This window comes from Chiloscyllium punctatum, chromosome 20, assembly GCF_047496795.1.
Source record: "Chiloscyllium punctatum isolate Juve2018m chromosome 20, sChiPun1.3, whole genome shotgun sequence".
Taxonomy (NCBI): Eukaryota; Metazoa; Chordata; class Chondrichthyes; order Orectolobiformes; family Hemiscylliidae; genus Chiloscyllium; species Chiloscyllium punctatum.
Genome location: NC_092758.1, coordinates 46,230,781 through 46,250,044, shown reverse-complemented (window position 1 = coordinate 46,250,044; position 19,264 = coordinate 46,230,781). Strand labels below are relative to the sequence as shown.

Genomic DNA, 19,264 nt, shown 5'->3' with positions numbered 1-19,264 from the left:
CCTCAGGCAAGGGGAGAGGTTGAGAATGGGAGTCCTTCAATGGTAGCCTCAGCCGATGTAGGATTGAATCCACACTGTTGTCATCACTCTGCATTGCAAATCAGTCATCCAGCCAACAGAGCTAACTGTGTTAGCGATTTTTAAAAAAACTGCAGATGCTGGAATCCGAAGTAGACAGGAAGGAGGCTGGAAGAACACAGCAAGCCAGGCAGCATCAGAAGGTGGAGAAGTCAACATTTCAGGTGTAACCCTTCTTCAGAACTTGGGGTGGGTGTAAGGGTGGTGGGGCAGGGTGGTGAAGTGAAGACAGGTGGAGGGTACAATTGGTTGGTCAATGGGAGGATTGAATCAGGTTGGTGGCAGGGAGGGGGAGGGGCTGGGAAGGGAATCAGGGGATGGGGAGGGGGGTTATTTGAAATTGGAGAATTCAATGTTGAGCCCTCTGGGCTGTAGGCTGCCCAGGCAGAAGCTGAGATGTTGTTCCTCCAATTTGAAGTTTTGTTTGTTGTGGCAATGGAGGAGACCAAGGATGGTCATGTCAGAAAGGGAGTGGGAAGGGGAATTAAAATGGGCAATGACTAGGAGGTCTGGTCAGCCCCTGCGGGCTTGAGTAAGATGTTCATGCAAGGACTGTTCCCTTTGACAGTCCTTGGTTTGCGCCACTCTCCAAACCAACCAACCTGAAACCCCAGGTACCTTCCCCTGCAACTGGAAAAGAAGCAAAACCTGCTGGTACAACAGCCCCCTCACCTCAAACAGTCCTTCCAGGTGAGATAGAGGTTCACCTGCCTCTCTTCCAACCTAGTTTACTGCATCAGGTGCTCCCGGTGTGGTCTTCTTTACTTCGGGGAGACCAAACATAAACCAAATTAAACGGAACAATTAGTTGAGCATCTCAGCCCAGCCTGTAGGGGCCGACCGGACTCCCAGTCACTGCCCATTTTAATTCCCCTTCCCACTCTCTTTCCAACATGACCATCCTTGGCATCCTAAATTGCCACAATGAACAAAACCACAAATTGGAGGAAGAACACCTCACCTTCCACGTGGGCAGCCTACAGCCCGGAGAACTCAACATTGAGTTCTCTAATTTCAAATAACCTCCTTTCCCATCCTCAACTCCTTTCCCAGCCCCTCCCCCTCCATTCCACTCCTTCTTGCCACCGCCTGGATTCATTCCTCCCATTGACCAATCAGGTCGTACCCTCTGCCTGTCATCACCTATCTCCACTTCATCACCCTGTCCCCACCACCCCCTTTGTCTGCAGCTCCCCCCATACTCCCACCCCCAGACCCGAAGTAGAAGTCCACCTGAAACGTTGACTTCTCCACCTCCTGCCTAGCTTGCTGTGTTCTTCCAGCCTCCTGCCTGTCTACTAACAGAGCGAACTGACCTGGGATAAGATGGAGGGTATGTAGATTAAATGACAAAGATATCATGGAACAAAGGGAATGGGAGTGGTAATAATTATAGCAATGAAGCAAAGCATTGGTCCAAAGCATTGTTCTCTCTGAAAGCAAAAATGTGAAAACAAGATATAGATTGACACTCAGCAAGAAGCTAATCAATATGGAAGACAGTGTCTATGAAGTTATTTTGACAACAGGGTTCACTATATTTTTTCTTTTTTTTTGCAATTTTCTCAAGGGATAGTGTTTGATTTTAGGGAGTTGCTTTTTCATTCTCATTAACTGATTTTTTAGGTGATACTGACATATAGCAGAAACCTTCCATATATGTGTTGATGTATAAGGTATCTGGACTGTCACAGGTGCAGAACTAGAATAATTTAACAATATTCTCAGTATCTCCAATCAATATAAATCATTAATTTACTGGATACCTTGGTATTTGAACTGGTACAAAACACAATTTAACAAATGTTTTCGAAAAGCAACTGACACACTTCTACATATGAAAGGTCATCATCCTCAAAACGCTCCTGCAGACTACTGAAATTATAACCAGGCAGTTACTACCCTATTTACTACATTTTGTCTCTTAATCTCTTAGTTATGTTTAAAAATTTACATTATTCATTACAGTAGGCTCCACACACATCCCTGCTTTCCTCTGTCCTATGACGCCACCTTGGATCTAACAAAAGGGAACTTCTGGATCCAACAAAAGACCTTCGTCCTTAGCAGAAGGCTGCCGCATCAAAAGACTCTGCCTTCTGGCCACTGGTAGCTCTTGGTGCAACAACAACTCCTGCCCCAACTCTCATTTCTCCAAGTCACAGTATCTCCCTCCAGTGCAGTACCAATTATTGGGCCCAACTCCCTGGTCCCACCTCTGTTTTTTAAGCACTACTGCAGAAGACTGTAAAGTACTTAATCAAAGTATGAGGTGCTGTTCCTCGAGCTTGTGTTGAGCTTCACTGGAACAATGCAGCAGGCCTAGGACAGAAATATGAGTGTAAGAGTAAGATGGTAAATTTAAAACAGGAAGGTCCGTGTCAGATTTACAGACTTGAGTGGTAGTGTTCCATGAATGCAGTCAACTGAATCAAAAGAAATATGAGTGAATAGCTTTTTCATTTGAAAGGAGTGTGTTTGGGGTCTTAGACAGTGAAGAAGCAGGAGCTAAATACTAAGTGTTACACCTCTTAATTTTCCAATTTTTAGTAACTGTCTGACCTGAGTTTTGGGGCGTCAGCATAATGGGGGTAGAAGAGAGATTGGATGAGATCAATTTGGAGTCCATTGTACTTTTAATATCGTTATTGTAAGTGATATTTAATTAGGTCATGTTCTTTGATTGTGGGGTAGATCAATGCTTTTGTTTTAAACTATAATTCTTGCAGTTTAATTAATTGAATGTGTATCTTTGGTTTTGGATTCTAAACAAGATTAAATACATGAATGGTCTCTACCAATAAGGTTCTGTTCATGCAAGACCTGCAGCCTTTTCCCTTCTAGGTGCAAGAGGTTGAAGTTGCTGGAGGGAATCCTGAGGGATGGGATTAACATGTATTTGGAAGTCAAGGACTGATTAGAGATAGTCAACATGGTTTGTGTGTGGAAAATCATGCCTCACTAACTTGATTGAGTTTTTTGAAGAAGTAACAAAGAGGATTAACGAGAGTAGAGCAGTAGACATGATCTATATAGACTTCAGTAAGGCATTTGACAAGGTTCCTCATTGTAAACTGGTTAGCAAGATTAGGTCACATGGAATACAGGGAGAACTAGCCATTTGGATACAGAATCAGTGCAGGGTTCAATGCTTTTTGTCATTTACATAAATGATTTGATATGAACATAGGAGGTATAGTTAGTAAGTTTGCAGATGACACTAAAATTGGAGGTGTTGTCAACAGCGAAGAAGGTTACCTCAGAATATAACAGGATCTTGATCAGATGGGCCAATGGGCTGAGAAGTTTAACTTTGATAAATGTGAAGTGCTGCATTTTGAAAAGGCAAATCAGGGCAGGACTTATACGCCTAATGGTAAGGTCCTGGGGAGTGTTGCTGAACAAAGAGACCTTGGAGTTCAGGTTCAAAGTTCCTTGAAAGTGGAGTCCCAGGTAGATAGGCTAGTGAAGAAGATGTTTTATATACTTTATTGGTCAAAGCTTTGAGTATAGGAGTTTGGAGGTCATGTTGTGGCTGTTCAGGACATTGGTTAGACCACTTTTAGAATATTGTGTTCAATTCTGGTCTCCCTCTTATTGGAAGGATGTTGTGAAACTTGAAATGGTTCAGAAAAGATTTACAAGCATATTGCCAGGGTTGAAGGATTTGTGCTATTGGAAGAGGCTAAATAGGCTGGGGATGTTTTCCTTGCAGCTTCGGAGTTTAAGGGGTGACCTTATAGAGGTTTATAAAGCTACAAAGGGCATGGATAGGGTGAATAAACAAGGTCTTTTCCCTGGGGGTGGGGGAGTCCAGAACTAGAGGGACTTTTAAGGTGAAAGGGGAAAAATGTAAAAGAGACTTTTGGTGTCATCTGTAAACTTACTAACTTTTCCTTACTTGCCAATCACACCTTTTGAATGGCTTCTGTCAGGCGCATTCTGGCATTGAAATCACCAAAGAAAATCAGATCATCTCCCCTTGTAACTTAGGGCCTTGTGTAATCAACACTTGAATAAAACTCCTCTCTGACCTCATCCATTGCTTCTATGAATTGGGTACATGCATAATGATGGTGGCATACTGATTTTGAACAAGGATGAGCCTCAGTTTTACCTTTCCAGAATAAAGTTTATGCACTCCCTTGTTATTTGAGTAGATCTTGTCCTGACCATAGTGTCTCACTGAGGGTAACAATGTCAGTGCCATAGTGCTTAAGTTCCTGGGCTAAGATAGCAGCGTGACAGTCAAGTATGTCACTGTTAGGCTGTCCATGAGGGTTCTGCTATTCCAGGCCCAAGACATTATTTTCAGGAAGTGAACAATTCCTATATATGAATTATTTTGCTTTCTTTCACTCAAGAAAATATTGTGATTGGCTGTGTATTGCTATAATAAAAATAGTTAACTATCTTTTAATTGGACAGGTGTAGCTTTGTGCAAAGTGAACTTGAACCTTTATTGTGATCAGTACTGGATAGAGAATGGAAACTTCACTGGGCACAAGCCTTGGATCACAAATAAAAGTCTTAACAGATAATGGAGGTGAATTTGTGAATAACAAATTTTGTGATATGTAAGAACTTAAATGTTATAGTAGTAATACGTTCTTCTGCAGCACGTCGATTCAATATCAGTTTGTGAGTGAATCCGCGCAATAATTGATGAAATGTTACTCAAAATATGAGCAAATCAGGTAAACTGTAGGTTACAAATGGCACTGCCAAATGCAGTACATGCCAGAAAATCTCTTACAGATAATTGGGAGTATCGTCAATTCCTATTAGTATACAACTAGAATTCAAAACTGCCATCACTATTGTATGATAATCCTCCAGCACTATAGGGAGCAACTCTTTACTCTGCTTTCTCCATCCTTTGACATGTGCTACATGCTGATAGAAAAGCATTCATCAAAGCTGAAGTGTCAGAAATGTTAAGAGAGAATTGAGACATTATACAAGACCATCAAGGAGAGATTTTAGTTCTGGTAAAAAGGATTTATTGTAAGGCAGAAGGACACAGAGAACAGAAAGTGCCAGGAAAATTTATTGGCTGTGACAGAAAATGGTTAATAATACAACATGGGAATTAGACTTTTAAAATGGATGCTCTGTGAGACATGGGGTAATTTGGGAATTTTACTTATGAAATTCATTATGAAATATGACATAAAGTAAGCTGGGTGGGCAAACTATGAGGAGAATGCAGAATTGCTTCAGTGGTGAAGCAATTTTGGGCTGCATGGTGGCTCAGTGATTAGAACTGTTGCCTCACAACACCAGGGACCTGGGTTCAATTCCAGCCTTGGGTGACTGTGTGGAGTTTGCATGTTCTACTGTGTGTGTGTGGGTTTCCTTCAGGTGCTCCGGTTTCCTCCCACAATCCAAAGCTGGGCAGGTTAGGTGTATTGGCTGTGCTAAATTGCCCATGGTGTTCAGGGATGTATAGGTTAGGTGCATGAATCATGGGTAAATATAGGGGAATGAGTCTGGGTGGGATATTCTTCGAAGAGTCAGTGTGGGCTTGTAGGGCTGAAGGGCCTGTTTCCACACAGTAGGGATTCTAATTCTAGTGAGTGGGAAAATGCACAATAGATGGACTGTAATGCGGATCAATGCAATATTACCATTTTAATATCAAAAACAGGAATGAAGATTATTATCTGAATGGCAATAGAATGTGAAAGGGGATGGTGCAATGAGATCTGGATGTCCTTGTACACCAATTATGTGTCAATAGTATGTTGGCCTTCAGAACAAAAAGATTGGAGTGCAGGGGCAAGGATGTCTTACTGCAATTGTACAGGGTTTTGCTAAGGCAACACCTGGAGTACTGTTCATAATTTTGGTCTCCTTATCTGAGGAAAGATGTTCTGGTTATGGTGGGAGTTGAACAAAAGTTTATCAAACTGGTCATGGGAATAGCACGACTGATGTATGAAGAGAGATTGGATCAATTAAGAATATATTCACTGGAGTTTAGAAGGGTGAGGTGGGTGAGGTGGGGATCTCATAGAATGAATGAGGAGTACAGAACTAGGTTTCATAGTCTAAGGATACAGAGTGGGCCATTTAGAACTTGGGTGAGGAGAAATCTCTTCCCACAGACAATGTGGAATTCTCTGCCACAGAAAGGGGTTGAAGGCAAAATATTGAATGTTTTCAACAAGGGGTTAGATATAATTCTTAGGGCTAAAGGGATCAGAGGGTATGGGATGAAAGAGAGAAGAGGGTACTGAGTTGGATGATCAACTGTAATCTTATTGAATGGCAGAGCAGACTCGGAAGGGCCGACAGACCTACTCAGAACCATGCAGTACAGAATAGTCCCCTTGACCCATAGTCTCTGCATTGACCAAAAAAAACACTAAATCTAAAACATTTCACTTTCTAGCACTTGGCTCATTGCCTTCAAATGCTTATCCAAGTACTTTTAAAGGTTGGTCAGGTTTTCCACGTCAAGTAGCCTACGTTTCTGTGTAAAGGAAACAGACAGTGTATTCCAGATTCCAGCTCTCTGGGTGAAAAAGAAATTTCCTCAATCTCCTATAAAATTCCTACCTTGCACCTTAAAAGTCTGGCCCCTTGTTATTGATCCTTTAACTAAGGGGAACAGCTGCTTTCTATCTACTCTGCCCATATCTCTCACAACTGTATCAAGTCAGGTTCCCTCTTAGTCTACTCTGGTCTAACACTTACCAGGCTCTTTTCATTGCTAAACTATTCCATCCCAGGCAACATTCTTGGAAATCTTCTCTGTATCATCTCCAGTGCAATCACATCCTTCCTACAGGGCAGCAACCAGAACTAGACATAGCCTGCCAGCTCCAACATAACCTCCCTGCTTTTATAATCTATGCCTCCATTGATAAAGGCACATGTCCCAAATAGCTTGACTACTCTATTAATCTGTTCTGTCAACTTCAAGGATCTGTGGACAAACATTGCAAAATCTTTCTGTTCCTCTGAGCTTCCTGGTGACCTGCCATTCATTGAGTACTCCCTTATCTTATACTTCTTCCAAAGTGCATCACTACACGTGGCACAGTATTAAACTTCATTTGCCACTGATTTGTCTCTCTGAACGTTTCATCAATACCTGCAAATTGTCCATGAATTTTAAATTGCTGTACTAATGGAACTCTGAATTTAAATATTTGATTTAGACATCCTGAAAAGGAAACAGTATGTCACATTCAAATTGTTAAATCTCCCATTGCCTATTGTTGGACTGGTGGGGAAATCTTGACAGTCTATCAGTAAAATACTAAGTTACTGAGAAAATATTCAACATTAATAGCAAAAGGAAAATTCAGAAAATAATCATATACAAAGAGAGGTAACAAGCCACTTATAATACTTTAACAAATTATGGTGGTTTGAAAAGGAGAGCACAACATGTATGTGGGATCATCGGTCTCGATATGCATGTCCTATATTTTAACTTAAACAATGATGCTTTCAATGGATGTATTGAGGTTTGTAATGATAATTCAGAAATGAGGACCCCTGGTGAACTTATGTTGTTAATATATATTTTTTTTCATGGCACATTAAATAATGTTCTATGAATGAAGAAAAATGTAACCTAACATTTTGAGGGGTATATTATATTTTGGGAGAGAAACAAGTGGTAATAGGTTTGTTGCACTGCATTCTAGAACTGCTGCGGTCCATGTAACACATAGTCAAATGGTGTTGGTTTGAAAAATTATCGGCCAATTTAAGGATCATGAATTCCAACTTGCCACTGTACAAGTCGACATTTATTGTCAGTCCTAATTCCTTTAGGGTGGTTGTGTAAGCTACCTTCTTCAACAACAGTTATACCCACCGTGTAATAATGAAAGAATTCCAGAATTTTGATTAAATGACAAAGAAGAACCAGCAATGTAGCTCCAAGCAAAAGCAGTATTTGACTTAAGGGGAATTTGCAGCGAGTGGTGTTCCCTTGCACCAGCAGCCCTTGTCCATCTAGATGGTTGGGATTGTAGTCATAGAATTGTAAAGATGTACAATACGGAAACAGACCCTTCAATTCAACTCATCCATGCTAACCAGATATCCTAACCTAATCTAGTCCCACTTGCCAGCACTTGGTCCAGATCCCACTAAACCCTTCCCATTCATGTACCCATCCAGATGCCTTTCAAATGTTGTAATTGTACCAACTTCCACCACTTCCTGTAATAGCTCATTTCATACATGCAGCATCCTCTGCATGGAAAAATTGCCCCTATTATATCTTTCCTATCTCACCCTAAACCACCCAGTCCCTCTAGTTCTGGACTCCTCCATCCCAGGGAAAAGACCTTGTCTATTTATCCTATCCATATCCCTCATGGCTTTATAAACCTGTATAAGGTCACCCCTCAGCCTCCAACACTCCAGGGAAAACAGCCCAACCTATTCAGCCTCTCCCTATAGCTCAAATCCTCCAACCCTGGCAACATCTTTGTAAAACTTTTCCGAACCCTTTTAAGTTTCACAACATCCTTCCAACAGGAAGAAGACCAGAATTGCACACAATATTCCAAAAGTGGCCTAACCAATGCCCGCTAAGCCACAACATGACCTCCCAACTCCTATACTCAAAGCACTGACCAATAAAGAAAAGCATACCAAACGTCTTCTTCACTATCCTATGCAGCTGCAGCTTTACTTTCAAGGAACTATTAACCTGCACTCGAAGATCTCTTTGTTCAGCAACACTCCCCAGGATTTTACCATTAACTGTATAAGTCCTGCTCTAATTTGCTCTTCCAAAATGCAGCACCGCATATTTATCTAAATTAAAATCCATCTGTCACTCCTCAGCCCATTGGCCCATCTAATCAAGATCCAGTTATACTCTGAGGTAATCTCCTTCACTGTCCACTATACCACCAACTTTGTTGTCATCTGCAAACTTACTAACTATACCTCCTATGTTCACATCCAAATCATTTATGTAAATGACAAATTATCTAACAATAAAATCTCTGAAGATATACAAACAAATTTTGAACAAAATGAAGTAAAATTAAATAAAATGATATATTTTCATATTCCATATCTTATGTTGCAGTACAAATGAACAGTAACAAAATTACATACATGTTATTTTCCTATTCCATATGGTGCAGTTAGCCTCCTATATGCTCCATTTTTTGAACAAATAAAACACATCTAATCACAAAGCAACTCAAATAAACATTGATTTTTCTTTCAATTTTCTATGACTCCTCTTAATACCGGTCATTCCTCTGTAGGAATATCCAATATTTTCTTGAAACAAGCACTTCTTTTGAGAAACACTCTGACAACTGGTTATTTGTGTGACTAACTTTATTTTGGAATGTGTTCTTTCCAACAAATATCCTATGCCAGGAGAGTCAATTTTCAACCTTTGTCACCAATTTCCTTTGTAGAATGGACATTGTCCCAAAGAGAATAACTGTGCACATAATATTCTATGGTCAAACTTAGCTCTGATTATTAAATGAAAGCTGAAGGTACTGCAGATGCTCTAAATCGGAAACAAAATCAGAATTTGCTGGAAAAGCTCAGCAGGTCAGGCAGCATATGTGAAGAGAAATCAGAGTTAACGTTTTGGCTCAGAACTTAGGAAAGGTCACTGGACCCGAAACATTAAATCTGATTTCTCTGCACAGATGCTGAACTTTTCCAGCAATTTTTTTGTTTTTGTTACTTCAAATTACACCTTGTATTACAATTTCCTATGCCATATTGGATAAATATACCCCTGTATCTAAGCTGCTACAGGCATCTATGTTTCAGCAGTTAAGACACTTTTAAACTATCTTTTTTTCGGAGCTTCCCAAGTCAATAGACAGCATTCTTTTCTACCAAAAATATGATAAGTCTTGCTATATTGAAGTAGTAATTTGGAATATTGGTGTGCAAAGCATCACAAAAAAAAAGCTTCATATATTCTGTGTCACCCAAGGCTGAAAACCTGAGTGTACATGGCTCTGATTTTAATTTCTTTAATGTTTTATTTGCTTACTCCAGATTTCCAGAACAATAGCATATGTCAACTTAGGGTTCAATTTCAATATGACATAATTGGCATTGGGTTAGGTATGAGTACCTGATTCAATTTATCAGGATGTGATGAACATTTTCCAACAGTCAAGCTTACTGATCCAAAGTTAGTCCTGACTTCCCCTGCTTAAGTTTAATCTTAGATATTTAAAGGCCCCCAGAAGGCCGACTTCCAATTTTAAATTTCCATTTTGTTTTGTTTACCAAACATTGCTCAAGATCTGTAGCAAATTCTCACAGAAAATTATTGATATATTTAACATAGAACGTTACAGCGTAGAACATTACAGCACAGTACAGGCCCTGGCCTGTACTCTGCATCATAAAGGTGTCTACCAGTTTCTGTCTGCGATACCATTAGAAAATTACTGGGTCAGTTTCAGATGAGTGCAACCTACTTTTAGAAAAGATCTAACTGAGAAATATGTTAGCCTCACTGCACCATTCAATATATAAACACTTGTTTAATTTCAATAGCTTCCCTTCTAATTTATCTGGTTCTTGAGGGAAACCTTTCCTTTGAAAGTTTTCACCATGCAAATCTACTTTTTTTAAAATTTAATTGACATACATTCTCAGGGCTACATTGCTGAAAAAGCTAAAGAAATCTTAAAGTTTCACTTTTCCTGCATGAGGGGAATCTAGTTCAATGTCTTGATCACCAAATTTCTCTTTGAAACACTGAACCACTGCTTTGGCTTCAGCATATGTCCCATCAGGGAACATTTTTTTCTGTGCATGTCTACCTTTATGTTAAGGCTGCTTATCTTCTATCTGATACCTCCATTTATGCAACTAATTATTTCCAGCTGTCCAAATCTTTTTGGTTGTCATCATTAACTTATTTCCTAATTTGTTCATAGCCACTAAAATTTCATAATCATAATGGCTCTTACTTTTCTTGGTATTGCCAGCTTGATCCAAAGCCCAAGTTCTTAGCAAGCTTTGACCTCTACTTTCCATCTTATCACATTCTGGACTACTACCTATCCTATGAATACCTTTTGCAAGCTTGGGAAAGTCGCCGAGGGCATGATCACTTCCAAGTCCAGTCAGAGCCCATAATGCACTTTCACGCCTTCATTGTCTTCACCTCATTTTGCCCATCATGGCTCATGCCTACCATCCCTCTTCTTGCACATTCAGCTAAAGTTTACTTTAGCCGGTTGTTTTCCCTGCTCCTGTTAAAATAGCATTTATCACTTCACAGGCCCCATCTGGCATTAATGTTACTTTGGCGCCAACATTTAGTAGTCGTCCTCGAAGGAAAATAGCCTTGTTATGTTCCATGACCAGTTTAATTTGAACACTTTCATGGACAACCCGCTCAACAATAAGAGTTTTTAACTTGGAACTATGTCTAAAATGGTCTACCCAGCTGTTGTACAGAGAATCACTACTCTTTTTAATGGTTTCAGCACAGTGATATCCCTAAACCTGAACCAGGTAGTACTCTCACGTTCCTTAATCTTAGCTTGATCTTTGTTATTTAAAAAAATCTAAGGAATGAAATTATATACAGGTCTGAGCAATATGGATTATGGTAAGATGGCAGAATCAGAAGAGAGGACTAGTAAGGCCTCAATTGAAGTCATGAGCATCTGGCTACAACTGTTGTACTTTTGCCAAGTGGAAGGCTATTTTCTTGCTGGTAATGGTGAGTAGCTAATTAAGGAAATTATAGCTTGTTAAATGCCTTATAAATTCAGCTTCCTATCTTCCCAAATGTACCAAACAAGCTAGATGTCAAAAATTCTCGACTTGAAAGTCAAACGAATACCTGGCGACTTCAGCTCATCCTTAGCTGCAATCAGCCTCAGCTTAAACCAGCATCTCAGGGCAGGATCCATGGGTACCAGTTCCGTGCACCCCCCATCCTCAGTCATTTGATATTTGCCAACCCCTCATGCCATTGTGCCACCTCTCCAATCAACTTGGAGAACTCTTAGGAAGCACAGGCCTCTGCTGTAGTGTGTGCCAGTAGCTAGCATTGAAAGGCTCCTACATGGCCACTTTGCATGCAGGGATGGGCACCCAGCTCATGGATTGGACTATGCTACATTTCAAGGCTATTTGCTTGCACTCTTTGCTTTTGCTCACTAAGTGCATACCTGCACCATCCATGCCTTGCTGAACCATTTAGCACAATTACACAACCAATCAGCCTACCTTGTTGATCAGCAGTCCTTAGTCAAGGGGCATACGTCTTGCTCTATGGCAGTGTACTGTGACAACCTCACACTTGCTCCATGTGTTAGTAGTTTACATAGAAAACACATTTCAAAGTCTTAGGTGAGTTGCCCTCACCAAAGACCATGGAGTTACATGTTCCCAACACAATAAATGCTTCCAATACTGCACCAAGGGATTGGTCATGGGCAGGCATCAAGTTGGAGTGTTATTGGTCAGAGGATCTATGCCTTAGCATTCCAGACAGCAGTTCACGATCAGTCCTGTGGCTGCATAGAGACCAGTCCATGGTGTTTGACTAACATAGTCAGTGATATACAACCACTAGTCAGGGGTCTGGGTACTTGTTGTCCAGGTCTGTGCAGATAGGTCACTCCAGGAGGAACCAAAGAACTGCAAATGCTGGAGATCAGAAACAAAAACAGTAACTGTTTGAACAACTCAGCAGGTCTGGCAGCATTGGTGAAGAGAAAGTGGTGTTAACATTTCAGATACAGTGACCTTTCTTTAGAACTGAATGTAGCTAGAAAAAGGTTGGCCTGTATTTTGCTCTCAGATCTAATGCTGAGTTTGTAATAAAGTCTGCAGACAAGGATGATGCTGTTGTTGTCTGTGTATATCACAGAGGCTGAGTGCCAGCTCTCAAATACCTTCTCCTATCTCCCTCTGATCCTTGGCCCTATCATGTAACACCAGGCTATTGTGTCCACCATGGTCACTGATCTTATTTCATTTCAATGTGTCCCCTACTTAGTCCAGACTCATGGTACCCCAAACTCTCACTGCCCACTTCCAGCTCCTTCCCAAAATCCACAAACAGGATTGCTCATGCACACCTATGCCCCTGCTCCATAGAACTCAACTCTTCCTATCTTGATTCAATATTTTTCTTTCCTTGCTCCATCCCTTTCTACTTTCATCCATAATTCTTTTGATGCTTTATGCAAGTTTCAGAATATCCAATGTGAGGGCTCAGCCACCTCTTCTCTACCATGGACGTACAATCCCTTTACATGTCCATCCTCCATCAAGATAGTTTTAGGGCTGATGGTGTCTTACTGGAAAAAAAGGCCTAAACTATCCCCATCCACCACCACCCTCCTCTACCTGGCCAAGCTCATTATCCCTTTGAACAACTTCTCCTTTAACTCCTCTCACTTCATTCAGGTCAAAGGTCTCAGTTATGCCTATCCCTCTGTGGGGTACATTGAACATTTCTTGTTTCGATCCAACTCTGGACCCCAACACCCACAGCTCATTCTCTGATATGACATAATCAATTCTGCTTCCTCTTCTCATTCAGAATTGGAAACATTCATCAATTTTGCTTCCAATTTCCAACCTGGTCTCATCTTCACCTGGTCCATCTCTGACTCCTCCCTTCCTTTCTTCAATATCTGTTATGATTTCTGGGGATAGGCTCAGCACGAATATCTACTATAAGCCCACCAACTATCACAGTTACCTTAACTATACATCCAAACCCTATTCCATTCTCCCAATTCCTCTGCTTCCATCACATCTGTTCCAATGATGCCAGTGTCATCAAAGGGCCTCCAAAATGTCCACCTTCCTCAACCAAAATTTCTCAATCATCAGGTTTAACAGAGCTCTCAGCCAGCTCACCCAGTCCAACTTATCTCCCGTTCTTCGGCCTTCACCCTCTCTTTTCCCTCCCACTTCAGGTCCCTTTGGTCCTCACTTACCATCCCACTAGCATCTACATTCAAAGGATCACTAGCCATTATTTCCCCTCCAGCAGGATTCCACCCCCAGACACATATTTCCCCTCCCCTCCCCTTCGTTTTCAGCCTTCCAGAGGGACCACATTCTCCAGTTCACTCCTCCTCCCTTTGCAACACCTCCCCATACCCCAAAGGCATGTTCCCATGCAATCACAGAAGGTATAACACCTTCCCATTTACTTCCTCCCTCCTCACTATCCAACACCCAAGACACACCTTCCAGGTGAAGCAACAATTTACCTGCACCTCGTTCAATCAAGTCAATGGTATTTGCTGCTCGGAATGTGATCCCCTCTACGTTGGGGAGACAGACTGAATGACTGCTTAGCAGAACACCTACATCCTGTCTACAAAAATGACACTGAGCTTCCAGTTGCCTGCCATTGAGTGCACGACCTTGTTCCTTGGTCAACATTTCTGTCTCAAATCAAAAATACACAATGGGAAAGAAATTAACTGCAACCACACCTGAAGTGGTCAGGGTACATGTGTTAGTTTATGGGTGTGTTGTCCCTAATCCCTGGCCATCCTAATGCATTGGCTGCCTGTGTGCTACATACCTCCCTGCCCCAGACATCACTGACTACCTCATTCACACCAACAGTTTTGGATACAGTGGATACAGAGATCCAGGAAAGAATAAGGATGCTGTAGAACAAGGACCGATGGTATCAGCAGGACTCATTGCCTTGTATGTGCCTTGTTCATTTTGCTTCCACATTCTATAGCAGGCTCTCAGCACACACATTGATCCATGATATATCCTGTATTGACATAAAGTTAAGCATCATGTTGGCTCAGTCACATTCAGGGCTACACAAAGACTCAAAAAAACAGATGTGGATGCAAACAATAATATTTTTTAAAAGTTGAAATTTCATGTAATGTTATGCATCCTACCCAAAGTGCCCTCAATATGTTTTCTGCTTTCTGTGTTACGGAAAGGATATTATTAAATTGCAGAGGTGCAGAAAAGAGTTACGCAGGATGTTCCTGGGGCTGGAGGGTTTGAATTATAAGGAGAGACTGGATAAGCTAGGACTTCTTTCACTGGAGCATAGGAGGTTGAGAGGTGATCTTATTGAGGTTTATAAAGTCATGAGGGACATAGGTAAGGAGAATAACCAGGGTCTTTTTCTCCAGTGTAGGGGAGTTCAAAATTTGAAGGCACATTTTTAAGATGACAGCAGGAAGATTTAAAAGGGACCTGAGGGAGCAACGTTTTTCACACAGGCGGTGGTTCATATGTGGAATGTACTGCCAGAGAAAGTAATAATGTAGGTACAGGTACAACATTTAAAAGATATTTGGACAGGTGCAATTGGAAAGTTTTGAAGGGAAATGGGCAAAATGCAGGCAAATGCGACAAGTTTAGTTTGGGAAACTTGATTGCCACGGATGAGTTGAACTGAAGGGTCTATTTCTGTGCTGGATTAGAGGTGCTGGAAAAGCACAGCAGTTCAGGCAACATCCGAGGAGCAATAAAGTCGACGTTTTGGGCAAAAGCCCTTCATCAGGAATACAGGCAGAGTGCCTGAAGGGTGGAGAGATAAAAGAGAGGAGGGTGGGGGTGTGGAGAAAGTAACATAGAGTACAGTTGGTGAGTGGGGGAGGGGATGAAGGTGATAGGCCAGGGAGGAGGGCAGAGCGGATAGATGGAAAAAAGGGTAGCAGGGTGGACAAGTCATGGGGACAGTGCTGAGCTGGAAGTTTGGAACTGGGGTGAAGTGGGGTAAGGGGAAATGAGGAAACTATTGAAGTCCACATTGATGCCCTGGGGTTGAAGTGTTCCGAGGCGGAAGATGAGGCGTTCTTCCTCCAGGTGTTGGGTGGTGAGGGAGCAGCGGTGAAGGAGGCCCAGGACCTCCATGTCCTCGGCAGAGTGAGATGGGGAGTTGAAATGTTGGGCCACAGGGCGTTGTGGTTGATTGGTGCGGGTGTCCCAGAGATGTTCCCTAAAGCGGTCCGCGAGGAGGCGTCCAGTCTCCCCACTGTAGAGGAGACCGCATCGGGAGCAAAGGATACAATAAACGATATTGGTGGGATATGCAGGTAAAACTTTGATGGATGTGGAAGGCTCCTTTAGGGCCTTGGATGTGATGGATGTGGAATGCTCCTTTAGGGCCTAGGATGTGATGGGTGTCTGTGCTCTAGGACTATGACTCTGCCTACTATTACAGCTCAGTGTAGTCCCTACTTCTGCAGCTGATGTGGAGGGAGCATTCTCGGCAATGGAGCCCAATGTCCCTAGAAGTTTAGTCAGGTACCCAAGGGTGGTTGCAACTGCACAGCCCTAATAATGCTGAGAGTCATCTTGCCAGAGGCAAATGAGCACTCCTCTGCTTCACTTCAAAGAGTCAGAGATGCAGATTGGGTGGAGGCAGAGGACCAGACCATCTCTGGGGTGTTCTGAGAGGGGAATTCTGAGAGGAATGTATGGTTCCTTCTCAATTTTACAGGTGTTTCCACACACCAGTTCCATTTATTAACCCTTCATATCTCCTATGTTAATTTTTATTTTCTGATTAGCCTATTTATACAATATTGCTCACCTCCAGAGTAGGAACCCAGGCCTCCTAGCTCAGCGTTGGAGCACCATCACTGTGCCACAACAGCCCTCATCTACCTTTTCATTTAAAAAAATTACGTCTATTTTTCTAATCAACTTGTTCAGAAATGTTATTACACACCTATGAAGCAGGAGTGACTAGAACCCAGTCCTGCTATCCATGAGTAGGAACCCCTCCTCATCTACCCAGTCAATGAATGAATTAACCCCAGTCACCTGCTTAACTACTTGTTACATTAACACGATTTCCCTACATGATCATCAATCTCAATCTCTGTTTCAATTATAGATACACAACTATACTGGACCTGTCAAAATTATTGTACAGTTAGTGACCATTGATGAGCCTCCACTTCTACATGTACACAGCCTAGTTGGAAGACAATGTGAAAATGGAATCTGTGTAATTCAAATGGACTCTGAGGACATGACTGCTAGGTGAGAATGTGGTTTTACAGTAATACAAATATTCAGTAATTTATTTCAAACACTTGCAGCAATCATATTTGAGATTAGAATTTGGAGATTGGATAAGTGTTATCTAAAAACTTTAGTTGCAAAGGTATTTACTTCAAAGTTTTGAAAATTGATCGATTTTCAGTACGACATCCCCAGAACCAAGTACAAGAATTGAATATTGGTTGGGTTTTTGCACTTTAGGACAGAAAAATAAACAGCATTTCTGGTCATTTTAAAGGGGAAAAATGTAACCAAACCTACTTACTGAGTTGATTTAGTCACCAACTTTACATTTTATTCGATTTTATTTTCCATTGCATTTAGCAGGGTGATGGATAGCCAATTTTGTCAATTACTGACTGTTATAATTCTAGCTGGACAAGTCAGATCCCTGTCTGAAATCTGGCTTGATACTGTGTTGTGTTGATTTTAATGAGGTGGTCTTTTATACAAACAGACAATGCTGCAGACTCAGTTTAGCAATAAAACAAATTTATTATACAAAAGAAATTAAGATAAAATAGAATACCTCCTTTTCTCAGGAGCAACAGCTTACACAGCTTCACCCAAGACGTCTAAACTTCCCAAACTAAAAATCTTTCTTTCACCCAAGCGATAGTGTTTCAGCCAAGCCAAAAAGAAATTCCAGAATCTTCTATTCAAAAGCTTAATACACCACACTGTTTGCTTTGTTCACTGTAAACAAGTTGTCATTAACCTCCCTGAACTCTCTCTCAGTCTGTTTGTTTTAGAAAAACATGCCATGGCTATAGAAATATCTACAAGTTAATCATTAAACTCTTCAGATGCGCAGAAAATTCACATACAATTACTTCAAAACTCTCAAGTGACAATATATGAATCCCATACATTGAAAAATCATGTTACTGGTAAAGGTGGGGTGAAAATAGTCAGTGTAATTGACCATTATGTTTGATTTGTCTGTCTGACAAAGTCAGTAGAAAGAAAAGTGGGTGAGATGTAGTAGAAATGGTTGACCTATTTTCACCAAATTATGTCCACACCAATGTCAAATTTTTACAAAATGTAATATTTTGAGGTAACATTCTCTGGCTATAAATAAATTTTCCCTAGTGATATTGCGATCTCATATTGGATGTTCCTGCTGTCTCGAACAATTTCCAGAGCATCAATGTTTCTTGGAACTAGCAGTTAGTATTTTGTGATAGCGACAGAAGGGACAAGATAAACTAAAGGATCGAAAAGGGGTGCTTAGCAACTGGTATAAATAAGATAACCTTACTGAAGCACAAATGCACTTCATGTGTTAAAGTATCCTGAATCAGTGTGTTCATGTCTTCATGTGTTAAAGTATTCTGAATCAGATGAAAAATGTTGTATTTGATAAGATAGTAATCATTGGATCAAATTGATTGTCAGGGTTTCTCTAATGTAGATTCTTAGTATTGAATGGAAAACAATCAAAAGAATATAATGTTATAACTTCTATCTTTTTTCATGTGGAGACAACATAAAGTAATTCCAATAAACTAGTGTGTTGTAAAGGAGTGAGCGTAAACACTTAAAATTACAGTTTTAAAAATATTATTTCATTAGGATATGGATATTATTTTAGAAACTAGGTCACATACATCTAATTTAAAATCCAAATACTTGTCTAAGTATGAAAACTTGAATCTGAAAGAATTTCAATCCCTGGGAACTGTAGAAATAGCAAGATACTTCTTCAGTCTCAATCTTTCAAGATTAGACTTAGGTTTTCCTGACTTGTTTCCACCTTACTTAAAACATACTTACCAATTTTGTATTTCAGTCTTGAAATCTTCAATTGTCCAGCATCCACAACCTTTTGTAGAAAAGATGTTTTACATTTCTAATGTCCCTTCTGTTAAAATCTGCTTCTTGATTTCACTCCTGAGTTACCCAGCTTTAACATATATATGACCCCACAAGGGAAAATAATTTCTCCATACCAAAATCTCTTTATTTTAGATAACTTCAATCTCAGATACCCAAGAATTTATGAAGGAAATTTAAGCAACCTAGGTTCAATTTGATCCTCTTGGTCATTTTGGGTCCAACTGATGTCAACAGATCCTAGAGCATATTTTTAAACTGAACACACACAGTACATGAAAGAACCTGGAAACAGAAAACTCCCCAGGCCATAACAAAATGATCTGATATTCTT

At 40.7% G+C, this 19,264-nt stretch overlaps 1 protein-coding gene across 1 annotated transcript in view; it reads left to right on the top strand.

The window, feature by feature from the left end:
- The window catches only part of LOC140492319 (nuclear factor NF-kappa-B p105 subunit-like), a 152,513-nt gene that overhangs the window by 98,028 nt on the left and 35,221 nt on the right, over nucleotides 1–19,264 (top strand). The window contains exon 5 of the mRNA XM_072591265.1: nucleotides 16,922–17,070. Coding sequence (XP_072447366.1) covers nucleotides 16,922–17,070 — 149 coding nt within the window. The remainder of the gene's footprint in view (nucleotides 1–16,921; nucleotides 17,071–19,264) is intronic.